This window comes from Jatropha curcas, chromosome 7, assembly GCF_041381405.1.
Source record: "Jatropha curcas cultivar XTBG-Jc1 chromosome 7, XTBG_Jcur_1.0, whole genome shotgun sequence".
NCBI classification, from domain to species: Eukaryota; Viridiplantae; Streptophyta; class Magnoliopsida; order Malpighiales; family Euphorbiaceae; genus Jatropha; species Jatropha curcas.
This window is the reverse complement of record NC_143157.1, coordinates 7,496,505-7,516,758: the sequence shown is the minus strand read 5'-3', so window position 1 is coordinate 7,516,758 and position 20,254 is coordinate 7,496,505. Positions and strand designations below refer to the sequence as shown.

At 33.7% G+C, this 20,254-nt stretch overlaps 1 protein-coding gene across 1 annotated transcript; it reads left to right on the top strand.

Annotated features, from left to right (window-relative positions):
- Positions 1-10,401: 10,401 nt before the first annotated feature.
- On the top strand, positions 10,402-15,175 carry LOC149494653 (phosphatidylinositol/phosphatidylcholine transfer protein SFH12-like). The gene is given in 12 exon segments (XM_089723844.1): positions 10,402-10,559; positions 11,097-11,346; positions 11,674-11,773; positions 11,871-11,913; positions 11,916-11,953; positions 11,955-12,137; positions 12,337-12,414; positions 12,488-12,577; positions 12,661-12,710; positions 12,816-12,915; positions 12,998-13,102; positions 13,193-15,175. Coding segments are annotated over 11 exon segments (972 nt in total). The 5' UTR covers positions 10,402-10,559; positions 11,097-11,221; the 3' UTR covers positions 13,253-15,175.
- Positions 15,176-20,254: the final 5,079 nt, after the last annotated feature.

Here is a 20,254-nt window from a genome sequence, read left to right as displayed (position 1 = left end):
CTACCTTCAAAAACACACAAAGGGATGCGTCTAAAATGTGAAAAATGGAGCTAAAAGAAAACATACTTCTGATTCCAGATTCCATCACATTACATTCACACAAAACGCACAAATCTGTATATAAAGACACAAGCTATGTCATTTAATCCAAAAACCAATAACAAATAGAGAGATCAGTTCATAAGAGACATAAAACAATCAATAAGACGTTAAGACGAAGTAGTAATACTACCCGTAAGCCAAAGAATGAGATTTCAGGTTCAGTAAACAGTGAATAGGACGATCCAAAAATAAGAAGTAATAATAAAAAAAAATCATGTACCAATAAAAATAGAAAAAATAAAAAAAAGTTTCAGATTCTTGAAGCAAAAAATGCAGTGAATAGGACAATCCAAAAATAAGGATCAACGGAAAAAAATTGAAATATAAATTGGTTTGAAATATGCCCATTCAAATTGAAATGACAAATCAATTTGGAGTAGAATTTTGAAATAAAATAAATTGAAATTACAAATCAATTTGGAATAGAATTTTGAAATAACATTTTAAAATGAAACGTATTTTTTAAAATCTTGATAATAAAATATGGAGTGGAAGCATAATAAAAATTTCATATTCTAATCCATATACCGAACTTTATTTTTTTATCTTTTATTTTTAATTATTTATTTTAATATAAAAATATGAAACTTGTGTACAATATTTTAAAATTTTAATATTAAAAAAACTTCTACTTTATTCTAAAACTATGCAGTTTGAAATACTTTAATCTATATATATATATATATAATCCTAAAGAAAAAAATTTAAAAAGTTGACTTGGCATATTTTCCTTCAAGCATTTCCTTTCCCTTTTTTCAGAAATTTTCTATATTTTTTAATAATTTTTATTATATATAAGTGAGAATAAGAGGGGGAATAATGAGATTATCTATAATAACTTTAGTGAAATTTTAGAAATCCTAAAATATCCTTTTAGTTAGATTTTTAATGCATTCTAATTGGAGAAAATATGTTCATTTATCCTTTTAAAAATCATTAATTAATTTTTTTATGCCTTTTAAATTGAAAAAATATATTACATTTATCCTTTTAATTATATTTTTTTCTGCATTTTAATTCGATAAATATGTATATTTATATTTTTTATTTGATCTAGCAGTATTATTGCCTAATGATTTTCATAATTAATAGATTTTGACGTTCTTAATTATACGTTCCCACGTTCTTAATTATACTACTTTTTAGGAGGTAAATCGAAAATCTTAATTTAAGTATTCAAAATAAAACTTAAATTCTTCTAATTTATTATGTTCTGAATTTTTTAAAATATGGTTAAATAATTTTCTATTAGAGTGTATTAGATAAATATAATGAAACTAAAATAAATTTTTTTAAAATATATTCTTTTTCTTTAATTTACACTTATTTGAATCATTTACACATTACTGTATTTTAAAACTTTTTATAATTATAATTTAACAAAAATAATAGAAGTATGGAATTATAGTATTTGACTAATATATTAAATACAAAAATTTTTCTTTTTTAGTCTAATAAAATCTTTTTAGAAAACGTATGCTATAAAAAATTGAATAAATGAAAAATGACTATTTAAGCATATTTACTGCCATTTTTATTTTTTAGCTATTCTATATTAAAAATGAAATAAAGAGAAAGTTCAAGAGCTCTCTTTGTATTTAATATTTTGTTTTACTTTTTTGAAATTTACCAAATTTTATTTAATTTTTTATAATTTAATTGGATGTATTTTTTTAAAATAATTTTTAAAATATATAAAAAGATAATTAGACTTTTGAGATTTTATTTTTTTAAATAAATAAATCAGACTTTGAAAAATTTGAATTTAATCTCATTTATATCTATCTATAAATTTGAGAAAGGATTTTACATTATCCATATTGTTGTTTGCATATTTATTCCTATATAGAGCTGAGAACATTAAGCAATTTACTTTTAGATTTTGTTTAAAAGACATGGAGTCCAAAATATTACATATTATTAACAAAATTTCAGCTTAACTTCATCTAATAAAAGTAATTGATGTGAAGATCAAATTTATATTTTATATTGCGGCTACATAGAGCAAGTTTTGATTTATTAGATTAATGTCATAGTATTGCCAAATTATAAAATACTTTGCCATATGTTAAATGTAAAATTTTAATTATTTTATACTAATTAATTAATAATAAAATTATGTTTTTTTATTAATGAGAGGAGCAAAACTATTATTTTCTTTTCAATTAGATATTACATTTTAAAACATGTTTATTATATTTATAAAAACATTATATAAATAAAAAATTAAATGAGTATATAACGAGCAACAAGCAACGCACATCATAAAATAACTAGTATATAGAAAAATGGGAATGAGGGGAGAATAATATGATTTCCTATATTATCCTTCTTGACTTACTCCACTGTAAAAGGTGCCTTAAGAATAGCTTCATTCCTTAAAGATAGAGCAGGAAAACCAACAGGCAGATATGTAGGAGATGTCGAGCCAGTGTCACCTCATATAACTTCCTATAGAAACTTGTAGCCATATCAAGAAGGGTCTGCTGATCAGTAACCCAATTACCATTGTCATCCTTTAAATGAGAAATATGCTTCTTCGACCCTTTAAGAACCGCACTAGCATGAAAGAATGCGGTATTCCTATCCCCATCCTCCATCCATCTCTCTCTAGATTTTTGAAACCACAATATTTCCTCCTGATCCAGAAGCAAATTAAGATCTCATTTGAGTTTAACTTTAAGAGCCAGTAAACCCAAATGCCTATCCTAATTAGTACGACACTAGATCCCCTTAATACTGGCCAGCAACGTGCGTTTTCTCTGAAAAATATTCCCAAAAACATTCTTATTCCAATTGTTAGAAGTTGATTCAGAATAGGATATTTTTGATAGCTCATGCTTTGTTAGATAGTTGCTACTTTGTCTCTTTGTTTGTTGAGTCAAGGCACGTTACTGTTAGTGCCATATTATGCTATTATTTATATTATATGTATGGCTATAAATAGACCAACAATTCTCTTGATTTTATCATCCAATATGAGTGCCTCTTTCATCTTCTTTCATTATTGTTTAATCTCTAAATCTTTCTATTCTTATTGTTTAACTTGATACAGAGTTGTAGTTATCAAGTTTCTAGTTTTGCCCAACATAGTGGTATCAGAGCCTGGTTCGGGTCTTGACTGGGCTAGTGTGAGTAAAAATAGAGAGAGAGAGAGAGAGAGAAACATGTAAAGGAGTGAAACACAATAGGAAATTAGGTCATGACTGTGAATGGTATTTCCTCTTCCATGCAGCCACTCATAACCATCTTCAATGGAGAGAAGTATGAGTTTTGTGGCATCAAAATGAAGATAACTCTTCAAGTCCCAAGATGTATGGGAATTAGTTGAAAGAGGTTTTGCAGATCTTGACACTGATGAAGCAAGGCTGAAAGAGAACAAGAAAAAGGATAACAAGGCCTTATACATCATTCAACAAGCTGTTCATGAATTAATATTCTCACGAATTGTAGCAGCAAGCACTTCCAAAGAGGCATGGGAGATAATGCAGAAAGAATATCACAAACAAATCTATCATGGTCAAACTTCAATCACTATGCTGTGAATTTGAGAATTTGACAATGTAGAATAATGAGTCAATACAAGTCTTTTTGTCGAGAGTAGCCACAGTAGTTGATCATTTGAGGTCATATGGTGAAAAATATACTGATCAAGTTGTGGTTGAGAAAGTTCTAAGGAGTTTAAGTCCTAGATTTGATCATGTAGCTGTTGCTATAGAAGAATCCAAAGACTTATCTACTCTATCTTTTGATGACCTAAAAGGGTCATTGCAATCTCATGAAGCCAGAATGAATAGCAGATCGATTGAGAAAGTAGAAGAAAAGGCATTTCAAGTCAAAGCTTCCCCATCAACCGGTGACTTAAAAGCCGTTGGTAGAGGTAAAGAATTCAATAAAGGAGGTCGCAACGGTAGAGCCAACAGCAGAGGCAGAGGTAGAGGAAGATCTTATGAGCAAGTTGATTATAGCCAGACAAATGATGAACAGAGACATTACAAAAGCAGTGTGCAATTTAACTATTGCAAAAATTATGGCCATGTGAAAGTAGATTGTTGGAAGCTCAAAAAGAAAGAAAAAGCAAGTTATGCAGAAGTTGAAGTAGAAGAGAAGCTGTTCATGGCTCAAGAGCTAGAGCAAGAGGTGGAGGTGAATGTGCCAACGGAAGTTTTGGTTCATCAACAGCAGCTGTTCACACCATATGTCGGGAGAAAAATCTGCATTTAAAGAACTTAATGAAACTTCAAGAAACAAGTAAATCTTAGAAATAGCACTGAGATCAAAGTGGAAGGAATACGTAATATCGTAGTACGGTCCAACAATGGTAAAGTGAAATTTCTCGATGATGTTTACTTTGCACCTAGTTTGGCAAATAATTTGTTATGTGTTGGTCAGTTAATGAATGGGGGGTATTCAGTTTTGTTTGATAATAATTGCTGTGAGATCAAAGATGAAAAATATGACCAAATTATTGTTAGTGTTCCTATGGCACAAAATAATTTGTTTCCCCTTGATATCTCTGGTGGTGAAAGCTATGCATTAGTTGCTGGCAATGAACCAAGTGACTCTACCTTGTAGCATGTAAGATATGGTCATCTCAATGTGAAAGGTTTAAAATTGTTGAGTAAGAAGGAAATGGTATATGGGCTGCCTAGAATTGAGTCAATTGGGTTGTGTGAAGGTTGTATTTATGGGAAGCAAAGTAAAAAAACATTTCCTGTTGGGAAGTCTTGGAGGGCATCCGAATGTCTTGAGCTCGTACATGTCGACCCGTGTGGACCCATGCAAACAAAATCTATTGGAGGAACTCAATATTTTTTGTTATTTATTGATGATTATAGTCGTTTCAGCTGGGTATATTTTCAGGTTACCAAGGCAGAAACATTTCAGAATTTTTTCAGAAGTTCAAGAACTTGGTTGAGAAGCAAAGCGACCAAATCATCAAAACTCTTTGCACAAATTGGGGAGGAGAGTTTTTATCTGGTGATTTCAATTCATTTTGTGAAGATAATGGCATTCATAAGGAATCGACAGCACTATACACATCGGAACAAAATGGCATCGCTGAGCGGAAAAATCGCACTACTGTTGAAGTGGCTAGAAGTTTGTTGCAAGCCAAAAATCTTCTGAACAGTTTATAGGAAGAAGCAGTAGCTACATCAGTTTACTTGTTAAATATCTCTCCTACAAAAGCGATCTAGAACAAGACTCCTTTTGAAGTTTGGTAAGGTATGAAGCCTTATGTTAGCCACTTGAAAATTTTTGGTTGTATTGCTTATACCTTAATTAACCAACAAAATTGTCAAAAACTAGATGGCAAGTTTGAAAAATGTATTTTTGTTGGTTATTCATTTCAATCCAAGGCTTATAGGTTGTATAATCCTAGTAGTGGCAAAATAATTATTAGCAGGAATGTTGTATTTGATGAACTTGCAAGCTGGAATTGGAATGAAAGTCAAGCAATGCTAGCTGCTGAAATTCATGTAGAAGATGAAGATTTGGTTTAGCCAACAGAAAAATAGGTACCTTTCACGCAACATCTCATATTTCGAGTTCCTCCCAACCAGCGACCAGGCCAAGATGACAAATTCAAACATCTTCTCGTTTAAGAAATTTTGAGGTGATTCAAGATGATGCCATTAATGATGAAGGAGATATAATTCAATTTGCAATGATCGCAAATGTTGACCCATCGTCTTATAAAGAAGCAGTAGATGAAAATATGTAGTGTAATGCAATGAAAGAAGAGATGTCAGCCATTGAAAGAAATTGTACCTGGGATTTGGTCGATTTACCTGCAGAAAAAGAAGCAATCGGATTGAAGTGGATTTTCAAAATAAAGTACCAAGTAGATAGGAGAATTCAAAAGCATTAAGGCGTGACTTGTAGCTAAGGGATATTGCCAAAAGCAAGGTATTGATTACGAAGAAACATTTTCTCCTGTGTTGCATTTTGAGACCGTAAGAATTGCTTTAGCATTAGCTGCACAATTGAAATGACATGTTTTTCAATTTGATGTTAAGTCAGCTTTTTTAAATGATGACTTGAAAGAAGACGTTTATGTATCACAACTAGATGGGTTCGTAATAAAAGGCACGGAGAGTAAGGTATATAAGTTGAAAAAGGCTCTTCACAGGCTAAAACAAGCGACACGAGCTTGGTACAGTAAGATTGATTCTTATTTTCAAAATTTCGATTTTTTTAGAAGTGAAAACAAGCCAACTCTTTATCTGAAAAAACAAGAGAATAATTTGTTGTTAGCATTTCTTTATGTAGATGATATGATTTACATGGGATCATCTTCTTCTATTGTTTTTGAATTTAAAGAAAATATGATGAAGACTTTTGAGATGACAGATTTGGGGATGCTTCATTACTTTCTTGGTGTGGAGATTATTCAAATAGCAGATGGGATTTTTATATCTCAAAAGAAGTATGCAGCTAATCTTGTTCGAAGATTTCACATGCTAAATTGTAACTCCACAGCAACTCTAATGAATGTTAGTGAAAAGTTACAAGCCAATGATGGTTCAGAACCTGCAAAAGGAAAATTTTATAAAAGCTTGGTGGGTGGACTGATTTATTTATGTCACACAAGGCCAAATATAGCCTTTTCTGTTGGTGTTGTTTCTAGGTTAATGCATAGTCCTTCTAATCAACCTCTTGGAGCAGCAAAAAGAATTCTATAGTATGTTGCAAGAATTTTGAATTTTGGGCTTTGGTATACTGCAAGCTCAAATTTCAAGTTAAAAGGCTTTACGGACAGCGATTGGGCAAATTCTCTTGAAGATAGAAGAAGTATTTCTAATCAAGTATTTGTTCTTGGTTCATGTGCAGTGCCTTGGAGCTCAAAAAAACAACCAACAGCAGCCTCGTCATCAACGGAAGCAGAATACATGGCTGCAATTGCCTCAGCTTGTCAAGCAATTTGGCTCCGAAGGTTATTGAAGGATCTTAACCAAGGACAAAAGGAAGCAACTAAGATTTCCTCTCATAACAAGTCCATAATTTTAATGTCAAAAAACCTAGCCTCTCATGGGAGGACTAAACACATAGACACCTGTCATCACTTCATTCGGGAGTTAGTTGCAACTGAGCAAATTGTCTTGACTTACTACAGCACCGAAGAACAACTTGCAGATGTTCTGACTAAAGCACCCTCGCTTAAAAAGCTTTCGTACTTCTGTTCATGTTTTGGAGTGTGTGATTTTGAATCAAGGGGGTGTGTTAGAAGTTGACTGAAAATAGGATATTTTTGACAGCTCATGCTTTGTTAGATAGTTGCTAATAATTCTCCTACTTTTGTCTCTTTGTTTGTTGAGTCAAGGTACGTTACTGTTAGTGCCATACTTTTCTATTATTTCTATTATATGTATGGCTATGAATAAGCCAACAACTCTCTTGATTTTATCAACCAATATGAGTGCTTCTTTCATCTTCTTTCATTATTGTTTAGTCTCTAAATCTTTCTATTCTTATTGTTTAACTTGATACAGAATTTCAGTTATCAAGTGTCTAGTTTTGCCCAACACTAATCTTGTAATTTGGAACGCAAAGAATACAAACCTTCAACCAAGAACCAGCACCCCCCAAACTGATTTTATTATTGGCATGAAGCTTGGGTGAGAGAACCACGCGGCCTAAAAGCAAAAAGGAGACGAGGGAGAAGTAGTAACTGACACCATAACTTCCAAGTGCAGCTAGCAGTGGTGAGAGACCAAACGCTCGAAGTGAGAAGGACTAGCACTAGAAAATAACAATTGCCGATGAACATTTTTAAAGTCCCAGTCAAGTCTAGTAGCTTGGAAGTTAGAAGAAGAATGCCCCGTTGACTAAATGAACTTGGAACCGAAAGGATCAATAGCAGTTAAACCCAGTGAATCCACTTACTGCCGAAACCAAACACACCTAGCATTCACATAATCTCCTCTACTAGTGGTCTCTAAAGGGAGCATACGCATGTTGAAATCTCAAGACATAAGCCACGATAAATGAACATTGGCCCTAAAATTAACTAATCGTTCCAACATAATATTCTGATATTGTTCCGATGGTGATGCATACATCGTCGTGTATATCCATCGTCGGTTCAAGCTATCTGTCACCAAAAAACTATTATTGCTAGCATAGAGAAGGGTACAATACTATCAATTTTGTAACTTCAGGGTATAATAGGTTCCTCACAAGGTTTGAGGTTCCACAAATTTTTTTGTTGGTGGAGTACAAAGGTAATTTTATGCATTTGGCCATTTTATTTTTATTATTTTTTTAAAATGATGAAAATAATTTTTATTTGCAATTCTATTATTAATTACAATTGAAGGTGTTATTGCCACAAAAGATTAGAATTAAAGTAAAATTGATGTAAAGATTATAGTAGAATGAAATTGCAAAAACCCACAAAGTTCAAGATAATCCGATATGTATATCTCAAATTTGTTTAAAATTTCTTTTGAAACATTCATATCTAAACTTTATCAAAATTTTACTACATATATCCATATGTTCGAAACTATTTTAGATACTTTTTATACTTGTAAATTTTGATTATCCATACATGTCCTAAGATCAATTTAAAATATCTTTTTACTATTCTTACTGTTTTAAACTACTTAATGTTCGTTTGATTTAGTTGTTCATACCAGCTAATAGCTGATGATAGTTGCCATGATGATATTTGATAAAATTTTTGTAGCGGTTGTTGTTAAAATGTAAAATGACCGTTGAAGATATATTCTTTTTATCAATTATAGTGTAATATATATATATATATATATATATATATATATATATATATATATATAAGTTGAATATATTATTTTTGTTTTCACGTATTATATAAATATTAAAATAATATTTTAGTAGAAATTATTATTTTCAAATAACTATAAATAAAAGATATTAATTAAAAAAAACTTTTACTAATAATTATTTTTATGAGGTTAATGAATTTCAAATATAAATGAGCTAGCACTAATATGAAAAAGTTTTAAAACGTAACTAATGCAATCATCAATTGATTGTGACATCCATAAGCTATTTAGTATATAAATCAGTTATCAATTATATGAATCAGCTGAACCAAACTATTTTTAGTATTACTTGCTTATTATTTGTTTTAAATTCATTAATATAAAATACATTTAAATAACATTTATGATACTTAAATAAATTTTAAATTCATGATAATAGAATTTCAAAATTTACAAATAAATAAAGAAAAAAAAATCATTTTAACATCTACATGAAAATTAAAAAATTCATTATAATAAGATTCCAATGGTACCTAAAACCTTAAATTCATATCTAATTTAAACTCATGAAAAATAATAAATTTAAACCCATATTCACCTCAGTTTATCCAAACTCATTTTAAATAAATTGAAATTGATCGAATGCTCAAAAAGATATTTCACTTCCGTTTGCTGGTACATACCAGTTTTGGATGGATTTCAGATTTTTGAAAAGAGCAATGGTGTGGCTCACAAAAAGTTTTATATGAATAGTCACATAAATTAATTGAATTAGAGAAAAATTGGTATTTCACTTATAAGTTTGACAGATACAAATAACAAATAATGAATGACTTTTAAAAATAAACTAATCAAAATGGTTCGGGTTATTATTTTTTTATAATCCTTTTCTGCAGAATATAATTTTTCTTTTTAAAAATCATTATCAAACATTTTCGGTTTAGATAAGAAAATTGTGAATAAGTAATTTCCAATATTTCTTTTGCTAACCCTAACTTAAATATAATTCCAAAGAAATAACAAAGGCTGAGTTGGGTTTCCGAAATAACCCAATACGAGAGAGGGGTCCGGTTCAAAGCATAAGCCTATTTCATCTTTTTTGCAGGGAAAAGGGGCAAAGACATGAATTTTTATGGTCAAGAATTCAAAAAAAGCCTGTCAGAACGGAATGGCTACGCACTATCTCTCCATCTGTCAATCTTCCCTCTCTCAGAGCAAGAATAGCCATGGCTAAAGAGAGCAGTAGAGACCTGGTCAAGATGATCAAAGGTAATAATAACAATATTATTGATAATATTAATAATAATAATGATAATGATAATAAATAAAAATGGATGATTGTCCAAAAATTGCTAATGCTTTGCTTCTTAGCCGCCTCATAGTCTTTCTCTCTCTATCTGACTCTCTCTCTCTCTCTCTCTCTCTCACTATATTTGTATTCTCTCCGACATTTACCATTATCCCAACGGAGGTATACTTCCTCTCTCTCAATCTTCCATTGTAGTTGTTTGATTTACCTTAAAAGTCTTTGTTATTATATCTATGTTTTTGCAGGCATTGGGATAAGGCTCTATGTGACATCCTGATATGAGTGCTTTTTTTAATTTTGCTGCACTTTTTCTGTGTCACCATAAAACCTACCGCCAATTTTTAACACTTCCAATCAGATGGCTGATGTCTCCGCTGAATCTTCATCTCCCAAAGCAGGTTTTTCTTTTTTTTTTTTTTTTAATTTATGTGTTCTGTATTTGATTTTTTCTATGGGTATTTTTCAGATTTCGTTTTGTTTTTTTGATTAATTTGCTTTAAATTTTGCTGCTTTCTTTTCATTTATATGTTGGTTAGTTTTCGAATTTTGTTTTTTTTCCATTAATTTGCCTCAGTTTTTATTGCTTTTTTTTTTTTTTTTTTTTTTTTTTTTTTTTTTTATAAATTGAATTTGTTTTGAGGCATGGTTAGCTTTCAAATTTTGTCTTTTTTCATTAGAAAATTGAGTTTTTTTTATTTCTTTCATTAGTATGCGTCTTCATAATGATTTTAGATAAAGGTAGTTCTCAATTTTGTTGTTTGATCAAATTGCTATGTATCTCTATATGAGATTTTAATATGGTTGTTTTTAAATTTTGTTGCTTGATTAATTTGCTTGAGGTTTTCTACTAAATATATAAATATTTGTGTGTTTTACGTGTGATTTTTTACATGGGGGTTTTCAAATTTTTTTGTTGGATTATTTCTCCCTTGCAGTACCTGATTCAGAAACTGCTGCGGATGACAAGAAGACAAAGATTGAGTCCTTGAAAATTAAAGCCATCAATGCCTCCAACAAATTTTAAAACTCTTTGACAAGAAAGGGTAGAAGTAGTAAAGTGATGTCCCTTGAAATTGAGGACATTCATGATGTTGAGGAGATGAAGGTGGTTGATGCTTTCCGCCAAGTCCTACTCTTAGGGGAACTTCTACTCCCAAGACATGATGATTATCACGTGATGCTCAGGTTAATTTCTTCCCTTTCTTTATCATCTTCTGATTAATGGTTTTTCTGTATCTCATTTCTTAATAAAAGGGTGTCCCTACTCCCTGGTGCAAAGCTCAGAAAGAGTCATTTATCATAAGCAAGCCTTCTACTTGATTCTTTTTGCGAAGACCAATATTACCTTAGAGTCTAAGGCTTAAGCTATGGCCATTTGGTCATATAGGAGTAAGCTTACTGTTTCCTCAAGGCTTTCCTCCTCTACTTTCTTGATCATATGCTTCATTTATAACTAATGTGATGCTTATGATTTATTAAACCCATGAATTTATTATTTTCACCATTTTATAGATTCTTGAGAGCCAGGAAATATGATGTTGAGAAAACAAAGCAAATGTGGACTGAGATGCTCCAATGGAGGAAGGAATTTGGTGCTGACACTATCATGGAGGTACTTATGGATTTTCAATTTTGATCATTTGTTTGATTTATGGATTTTTATTTTCATAATTTGGTCTAATTCATTTTCGTTTTCGCTTTTCTTGAAGGATTTTGAGTTCAATGAACTCGATGAAGTCATGCAATATTATCCCAGGGGCATCATGGTGTGGACAAGGATGGAAGACCTATATTACATTGAAAGACTGGGCCTAATAGATCCTACCAAGCTAATGCAGGTCACAACCATGGATCGATATGTCAAGTACCACGTGCAGGAATTTGAGAGGACTTTTGCTGTTAAATTTCCTACTTGTTCAATTTCAGCAAAGCAGCCAATTGATCAGAGCACAGCCATCTTGGATGTGCAGGGAGTGGTATGTTGTGACTATAAAATCAGATTTCAGTATATTAAGTAACAGCTATAATCCTCATATAAGTAATGTAATTAAGATATCAATTATCATCAATCTTTCAAATATACTTTTGAAAGATCATCTCTGCAAAATGATAATAATAGGCACTAGAGCTCTTTACCACATTTATTAACTATATGTAAATCTTTAATATCTACAGGGCCTCAAGAATTTTAACAAAAATGCAAGGGATCTTGTCACTTGCCTTCAGAAGATTGATGGTGACAATTATCCCGAGGTACTAACAAGTTCTGTCCTATATATAGTTATGATTCATGTCAATTGCTGCTTCTTTACAGACCTTGAATCAGATGTTCATCATCAATGCCGGTTCTGGATTCAGAATGCTGTGGAACACTATAAAATCCTTCCTTGATCCTAAGACCACTGCAAAGATCCACGTTAGTGTGTAGATTATGATATTCCATGAGTAGAACTTATCTAGGCAAATAACTAATTAGTAAGGATGTTAATTACTCACCAGGTTCTCGGCAACAAGTATCAGAGCAAGTTACTTGAGATCATTGATGCCAGGTATAAGTTTCTAATGAGAATATTATGCAAATATCTTTGTCATGTTGGTTCTTTTTTCCACGACAATACAGTTCTTTCTTTATTTTTGGTTTTGCCCTTTACTAGTGAGTTACTGGAGTTTTTGGGAGGCACCTGCACTTGTGTTGATCGAGGAGGCTGTATGCGTTCTGATAAGGGCCCTTGGAAAGACCAAGAGATTATGAAGGTGTTATGCAATCATATTCATTCTTTTATCTCATTTGTTTTTCTAAGAAATCATGAGTGTTACTTGTTCCATTGCCTTGCAGATGGTCCAAAACGGAGATCATAAATGTTCGAACAAATGTGAGACTCCACATGCTGAGGAGAAGACAATACCTGAGGATGAGGGAGTAGTAGTAGTGGCCTCAAAGGTCTTAATTCCTTAAATTGTTTGCTTTAATTTTTTTTCGTTATCTACTTTTCTTTTACTTCCCAACTTACTTCATATTGTAATTATCCAGAGACACACATCTTTTAAGGTGGGGCCTATAGAAGTTGCAAAGGAATTAGAGTATGCATAAGTCGCTCCGTTCCTTGCACAAGTAAGTTTCTTAGAGTTCCTACATATCTTATCAACCATCATAAAGTTCAGAAATTTTTTATTTTTGATTCTGATAGGTCCCAATCAGAGTTAATAAAGATTTAGTCTAAGTTTGATAATTTTTGTTCATGATCCTTCTGCTGTAGATACAAGGATTTTAATAGGAGAGAAAATAAACCAACTAGTCCTATTCTAAAGGCCACAAACGGCACAATTGAGTGAAAGTAGGCAAATATGCTGCAACAATCTCAACAGCATATCTGCAACAATCTCAACAGCATATCTGATTTATTCAACATGAAACTGATTAATAAAATAATTAATTAAAAACAATTGCAGCAGTAAAAAGATAGTTTTGCAGCAGCAACTCAGTCCTCAAACTTCTTATTCATCACACGAGTCCTTGAAGACCTTCTTGGTGGAGTGTTAACATTACCGCCCCCTCGGACAATAACCTTGTCCTCAAGGTTAAGGTTTGCATAGTTCTCTTTGATGAAGTTAGAGTCGACCCAAGAAGCATCTTCGGGTAGCAATTTCTTCCACTTAATTAAGTTCTGTTTAACATATTTGGCCCCTCTCTTAATCCAGCGTGTATCCAATATAGCCTCAGGTTCTAAAATCAGCTCACCATCATCAGAAATTAGAGGCAGCGATTGAGAAGTCAGAACTGTATTGCCAACCTGTTTTCTCAAAAGCGACACATGAAAAACTGGATGGATGCGAGACTCAGCTAGAAGTTTAAGTTTATAAGCTACCTGCCCGATTTTTTCCTCAATCTGAAATGGGCCATAAAAATCTGCAAGCAAGCTTTTGATGCTGTCGAGCAATCACAGACTGTTGGCGATAGGGATGAAGTTTTAAAAATACCCAATCACCAACTGCAAATTGTACATAACGCCTTTTTGCATCAGCATATTGTTTCATTCTATTATTGGCAGCCGCAAGATTAGATTTCAGCTGTAGGAGTAAAGCATCTCTAGAAAGGAGATTTTGATCAACTTCATTGACAGAACTTGTACCTTCACAGTAACGTGGAATGGTAGGTGGCAGTCTCCCGTATAACGCTTGAAAGGGAGTCATTCCTGTGGATATATGGAAGGTTGTATTGTACCAAAATTTCGCCAAAGGCAGAAAAGAATACCATCGGCGAGGCTGTTGAAACACAAAGCAGCGAAGATACTGCTCAATACAACGATTAACCACCTCCGTTTGTTTGTGGATGATAAGCAAAACTCATCTTCAGCTGTGTCCCTAACATTTTGAAAAACTCACGCTAAAATTGACTGATAAATATTGGGTCACGGTCAGAGATGATGGTTCATGGCATTCCATGAAGTTTGACTATGTTTTCAACAAATTTTTCAGCCACCACCTTGGCTGAATATGGGTGAGTCAACGCCAAGAAGTGAGCTGATTTGCTCAGTCTATCAACCACAACCAAAATAGAATTCTTAACATGTGAAGTTGGCAATCCATCGATGAAATCCATAGTAATGTCATCCCAAAGTTGGCAAGGAATTGGAAGGGGTTGGAGCAACCCGGCCGGAGATAAGGCCTCACTTTTGACATGTTGGCAAATCTCACAAGCAGCTATATACTTCTGCACTGATTTATACATTGAGGGCCAATAGAATTGCTGAGCCAGCCTTTTATATGTTCTCAAAACACCAGAATGGCTGCCAAGAGGAGAACTATGGAACTCATACAATAATTGCTGAATAATGGGAGATTGAGGGGTACAACAACCCTATTTTTGTAGCATATCAGTCCATTTTGCCACTTGTAGGGGCTGCTAGAATTGGTTGAAGCTTCCTTGCCAATCTTGAGCATATAAGGATGGGTTTTGGCTTCGTCTTTGATTGTATCCCATAATTGAGTTTGGGAAACAAACAACGCGTCTAGACTTGGGCTGCCAGAAACCCTAGATAGCACGTCAGTAGCTCCATTTTCTTTCCCCGGCCTATAACGAATTCATAATCATACCCAAGGAGCTTAGAAACCCATTTTTGTTGTTCAGGCGTCACCACCCGTTGCTCCAATAGGTGTTTGAGGTTGCGCTGATATGTATAAATAAGAAATTTGCGGCCAAGTAAATATGGTCGCCAAGTCTGGACTGCCTGTACAATAGCCAACATCTCTTTGGCATAAATGGACCAAGATCGTTTACTGCTGCCCAAGGCTCTGCTCATGAATGCAACCGGCCTGCCCTGCTGTGTTAAGACTGCACCGATGCCCTCACCAAAAGCGTCGGACTCAATGACAAAAGTATCATTAAAATTTGGTATAGCAAGGGTGGGAGTGGTTGTCATTGCCGTTTTCAGCCGCTGGAAGGCTATGTCTGCTTCCTCTTTCCATTGGAAATTCCCTTTCTTCAAAAGATTAGTGAGCGGCTAAGCTATGAGGCCATAATTGCAGACGAACTTCCTGTAATAACCTGTAAGTCCCAAAAATCCACGTAATTCAGTGATGTTAGTGGGTGTAGGCCAATTCAACATAGCCACAATTTTAGTTTGATCCACTTTAACCCCATAAGGAGTAACAATATGACCTAAGTACTCCAATTCTTGAGAGCCAAAAGCACATTTGCTACGTTTTATAAAGAGTTGGTGCTGCCTCAAGGTGTCTAGGGCTGTTTTGACATGTTCGAGATGGGTATTCAGTTTGGACTATAAATCAAAATATCGTCAAAAAAGACTAAGACGAATTTTCGAAGGAAGGGGCGAAAAATTGAGTTCATGACTGCTTGAAAGGTAGATGGAGCATTACATAAGCCAAAGGGCAAGACTAATATTCGTAATGTCCATTATGGATACGAAAGGCAGTTTTTGGAATGTCTGTGGAATGAACTCAAACTTGATGGAATCCCGCCCAAAGGTCTAATTTTGTAAAGTAAGTAGCTCCATGGAGCTCATCCAGCATATCATCGACGGTAGGGATAGGGAATCTATCTTTGATTGTAACTGAATTCAGTGCTCTATAGTCGGTGCAAAATCGCCAAGACCCGACTTTCTTTTTCACCAGTAAAACAGGAGATGAAAATGGACTAGTACTAGATCTGATCAGTCCAGATTCTAACATATCATGCACCTGTTTCTCAATTTCAGCTTTCTGGAAGTAGGCATACCTGTATGGCCGTATATTGACAGGTTCAGTACATTCCTTCAAATTGATGTGGTGCTCGATTTCTCTTGGTGGAGGTAATTGAGTCGGTTCTTTGAAGAGATCCTGGTATTGATCCAAGAGTGACTGCAGATCAGGGTGTATTTCCACTGTACCCATGGCAGTATTGGTACAAATGGCGAAAACTGAACTCCCATGTCTTGTTTCCTTGGAAATTGCTTGCAGAGAGGCTGGCTGGATAAGTGGTGTCTTCAATCCCTGCAATTTGTAAGTGCAATTGTTCCACTGAAACTCCATCGTAAGATGTTGCCAATTGCAAGCCACCGTTCCCAATTGTTCCAGCCATTGAATCCCTAGAACCATATCCAATCCACTCAAAGGTAAGGCATACAGAGTAACAATAAATGGAATACCTTGGAGGTGGATAGGAACATCATTGAATCGGCCCTGGCATTCTAGTGACTTTCCATTTGCGACTTTGATGTTGCAGGGTTTGGTAGGAACGATTGGCAATTGTAGTATATCAGCTGCTTTGTCATTGATGAAATTATGTGTAGATCCACTGTCGATCAAAGCTACTAAGGTATGAGAACCGATCTGGGCCACCACTCGCATGGTTCTATAAGTCGACCAGCCAGAGAGTGCGTGAAGGGAGATTTCTGGTTGATCCTCTTCGTCATCTATGCTGTCATCTCCACCATCTAATAGCAGAAGCTGAGGTCCTTTGCAGCGATGACCTGGGGTGAATTTATCTTCACAATTAAAACAGAGTCCTTGAGCACGCCGTTTCTGCATTTGGTCCCAAGTTAATCGGCGTATGGGATTGTCTTTTTTAATTGGCGACGAAGTGGAGGATAAAACAGGAGTCGCTGAATTAGGTCGAGCGATTTGCTTCTGCCGAGAAAGCTGGTCGTCTCTCATTCTTGCCAAACTGATTGCATCTTTTAAGGTTTTAGGTTTGAACATACGGATTCCATCTGCAATCTCAGATTTCAGTTCGCCCATAAAGGTACCAACTAGCGCTTTCTGGGTCCATCCTCAAACCTTGTTGCCGAGCCTTTCGAATTCTTTTTGATAATCATGCAAGGAGCCGATTTGACAAATTTTAGACAGAGATTTGTCAAAGTCCTCACAATCGGTCGGACCAAACCTCACCCACATCTCGTCTTCAAAAATCTCCCAAGTTACTTCCTTGCCTTCTTCCTGGTATGTTCTTTGCATCCATTGCCACCACTCATTGGCTTCCCCCTGCATGTGGTAGGAGGCTAAAGACACCTTTTCAACTGCTGATGTAGCTTGGAAGTCAAAAAACTGTTTGGCTCATGTGAGCCACTCTGTTGGATCATTGCCAGAGTACTTTGGAAACTCAAGCTTAGTCAATTTTGAGGAGAACATTGGCCTTCCTCTTTCTGTTGAGTCGTTTCTGCTATGGTGCTGTGGTTGGCTCGAACGCTCAGCGGAGTGGCTATTGCTGCCATCTCGGTTGGACAACACTGTTTCAGATAATTTTGATATCATGTCCTCCAAGCGTTGCAATTTGTCAGCAACCCCAGTTTCCATACGTCCCACAGTGTCTTGAAGTTATGCCAACCCTGCTTCAAGAGATTCAATACGTTCTTTGTCAGTGGCCATAAGTGGGAAGAGAAAAAGAAATGGGGTAGATTGGCTCTGATACCAATTGATAGGTCCTAATCAGAGTTAATAAAGATTTAGTCTAAGAAGTTTGATAATTTTTGTTCATGATCCTTCTACTGCAGATACAAGGATTTTAATAGGAGAGAAAATAAACCAACTAGTCCTATTCTAAAGGCCACAAACGGCACAATTGAGTAAAAGTAGGCAAATATGCTGCAACAATCTCAACAGCATATCTGATTTATTCAACATGAAACTGATTAATAAAATAATTAATTAAAAACAATTGCAGCAGTAAAAAGATAGTTTTGCTGCATCAATTCAGTCCTCAAACTTCTTATTCATCACACGAGTCCTTGAAGACCTTCTTGGTGGAGTGCTAACACTGTTGTTCTGTTTGCCAAAGCCACCTCGATGCATATTCTACTTCTCGTTGAGGGTTTTGTGTAGAACAAAGAAACATAGAAACCAGAGGTTTTGTCCAAATGTACAAACTCTATATATATAATGTGTAATTTTCCTTCCATATCTGCTATAGACACTGGCCTCTAAATTACACATCCAATTCAACTTGTCATTGAAAAAGTAAGTCTGAGCATATCTAAAATTATGACGGTAATGGTGATCTAAAAGTAATCTTTGATTAAATATCTAGAAAAGATCTTACGTATGATCTTCAAATATTTTAGTCTGAAAGGAAAGGAAAAAATAATTGGACATTTGGGCCAAAACTTATCATCTAAAGTTCACTTTGCCCATTTTAATTGTTGAAACACCAAAATGTGCACCAAAAAAATGAATATTTGTAATCTGCAGATGTGTTTATCAGCCTGGTACATAAAATATTACACACATAACAAAAAAAAAAAAAAAGAATATTTATAAATTTCAATTTAGCAAAAAAATGGTTGAAAATTTTCATAAGAATTATAATTGAGATAATTTATTACTTGAATTTAATTTGTTTTCTAATAGAAAAGGTGCTGACTATCTCTCATCTTCTAATAATTTTTAATATTGAAAGGGTACTTGAAAGAGACGGAAACCCTAGATCTTTTATATTATACCCTAGACCTAGAAGGTCTTTCAATGGATAGAATACATTAGAACATAGACAAGGATAAAAGTACAAGATGTGCTACACAATTTTCTATGGGTAAAATTAAAATATAAATGGTGCATCTTTATAATGCTATTGCTACTGTGTTATTAGTAATTTTTGTTTAATTATTTACAATTCAAGTGGTAATACACACTTTAGTTAGGGCAACCTTTATAAACTTAGATATCCTATTCATGAAAGGACACTAATGCAAAGATAATCTCAAACTTTAAAAGAAAATTATTAAATTAGAATTAGTATCATACTCCAAAGAATTTGAGGATACTCATGGAATAAAAAAAAGAAAAAATTATTTATTTAATGCTCTAATGGTATTCTACAGTGCATCCATTGAAAATGTTTAATTATCAAGCACAAAAATTTTTAGGGAATTTTTCACTTCTTCCAAAAAAAAAAAAAATCATCTATTGTAACAATGATTATATACAAAAATAATAATATTGTCCATTACAAATAGAAATTTCAATGTGTTCTCTTTGTCAAGTATTCTAATTTTCTTTTTTTAGAAAAATTTTAATTTTTTATTATTTTTTTACTTAATTTTGATTGGATTTCAATATTTTTTTTCTTTCGTAAAGGAAAAAGTATTACTAATAGGATGAATTCAAAACAATCAATTGTCATGATCAGAAATATCATATGTGGGCTTTCACCTAAGAAAACGGTTCAGTACTGGATCAAGGCCCAAGGGCTCAAGGGAAGATGGAATGGGTCAAAGTCCATCTGGAGAATAAAAATCGCCACCCAGATAAAATCTAGAACAATTACCACGTAGTGATTGGATTTCTCGCAGAGAGCCCAATTGCTTAATTAGAGTATGATAAAGAAGTTAGGTGTGGGCTTGAAAAGTTGTTAGGCACCCAAGCCTACCCGGTCATGGTGTTGGCCTCCACTTTGCTGGTTTATTTAAATAAGGATTAATTTTTAATTTTTAAGCCAGATTACTTAACGAAAATCATTTTGAAAGAAAAGTTTTAATTTTGAAAACCAAAAGATTGTTTTAGACATTGATACGACAATAATCATAAATTTGAAAATAAATTAAACATCCACAGCAAATAATTAAACATACAAAGAAATGAGGGAGGAGAAAAGAATTGCATC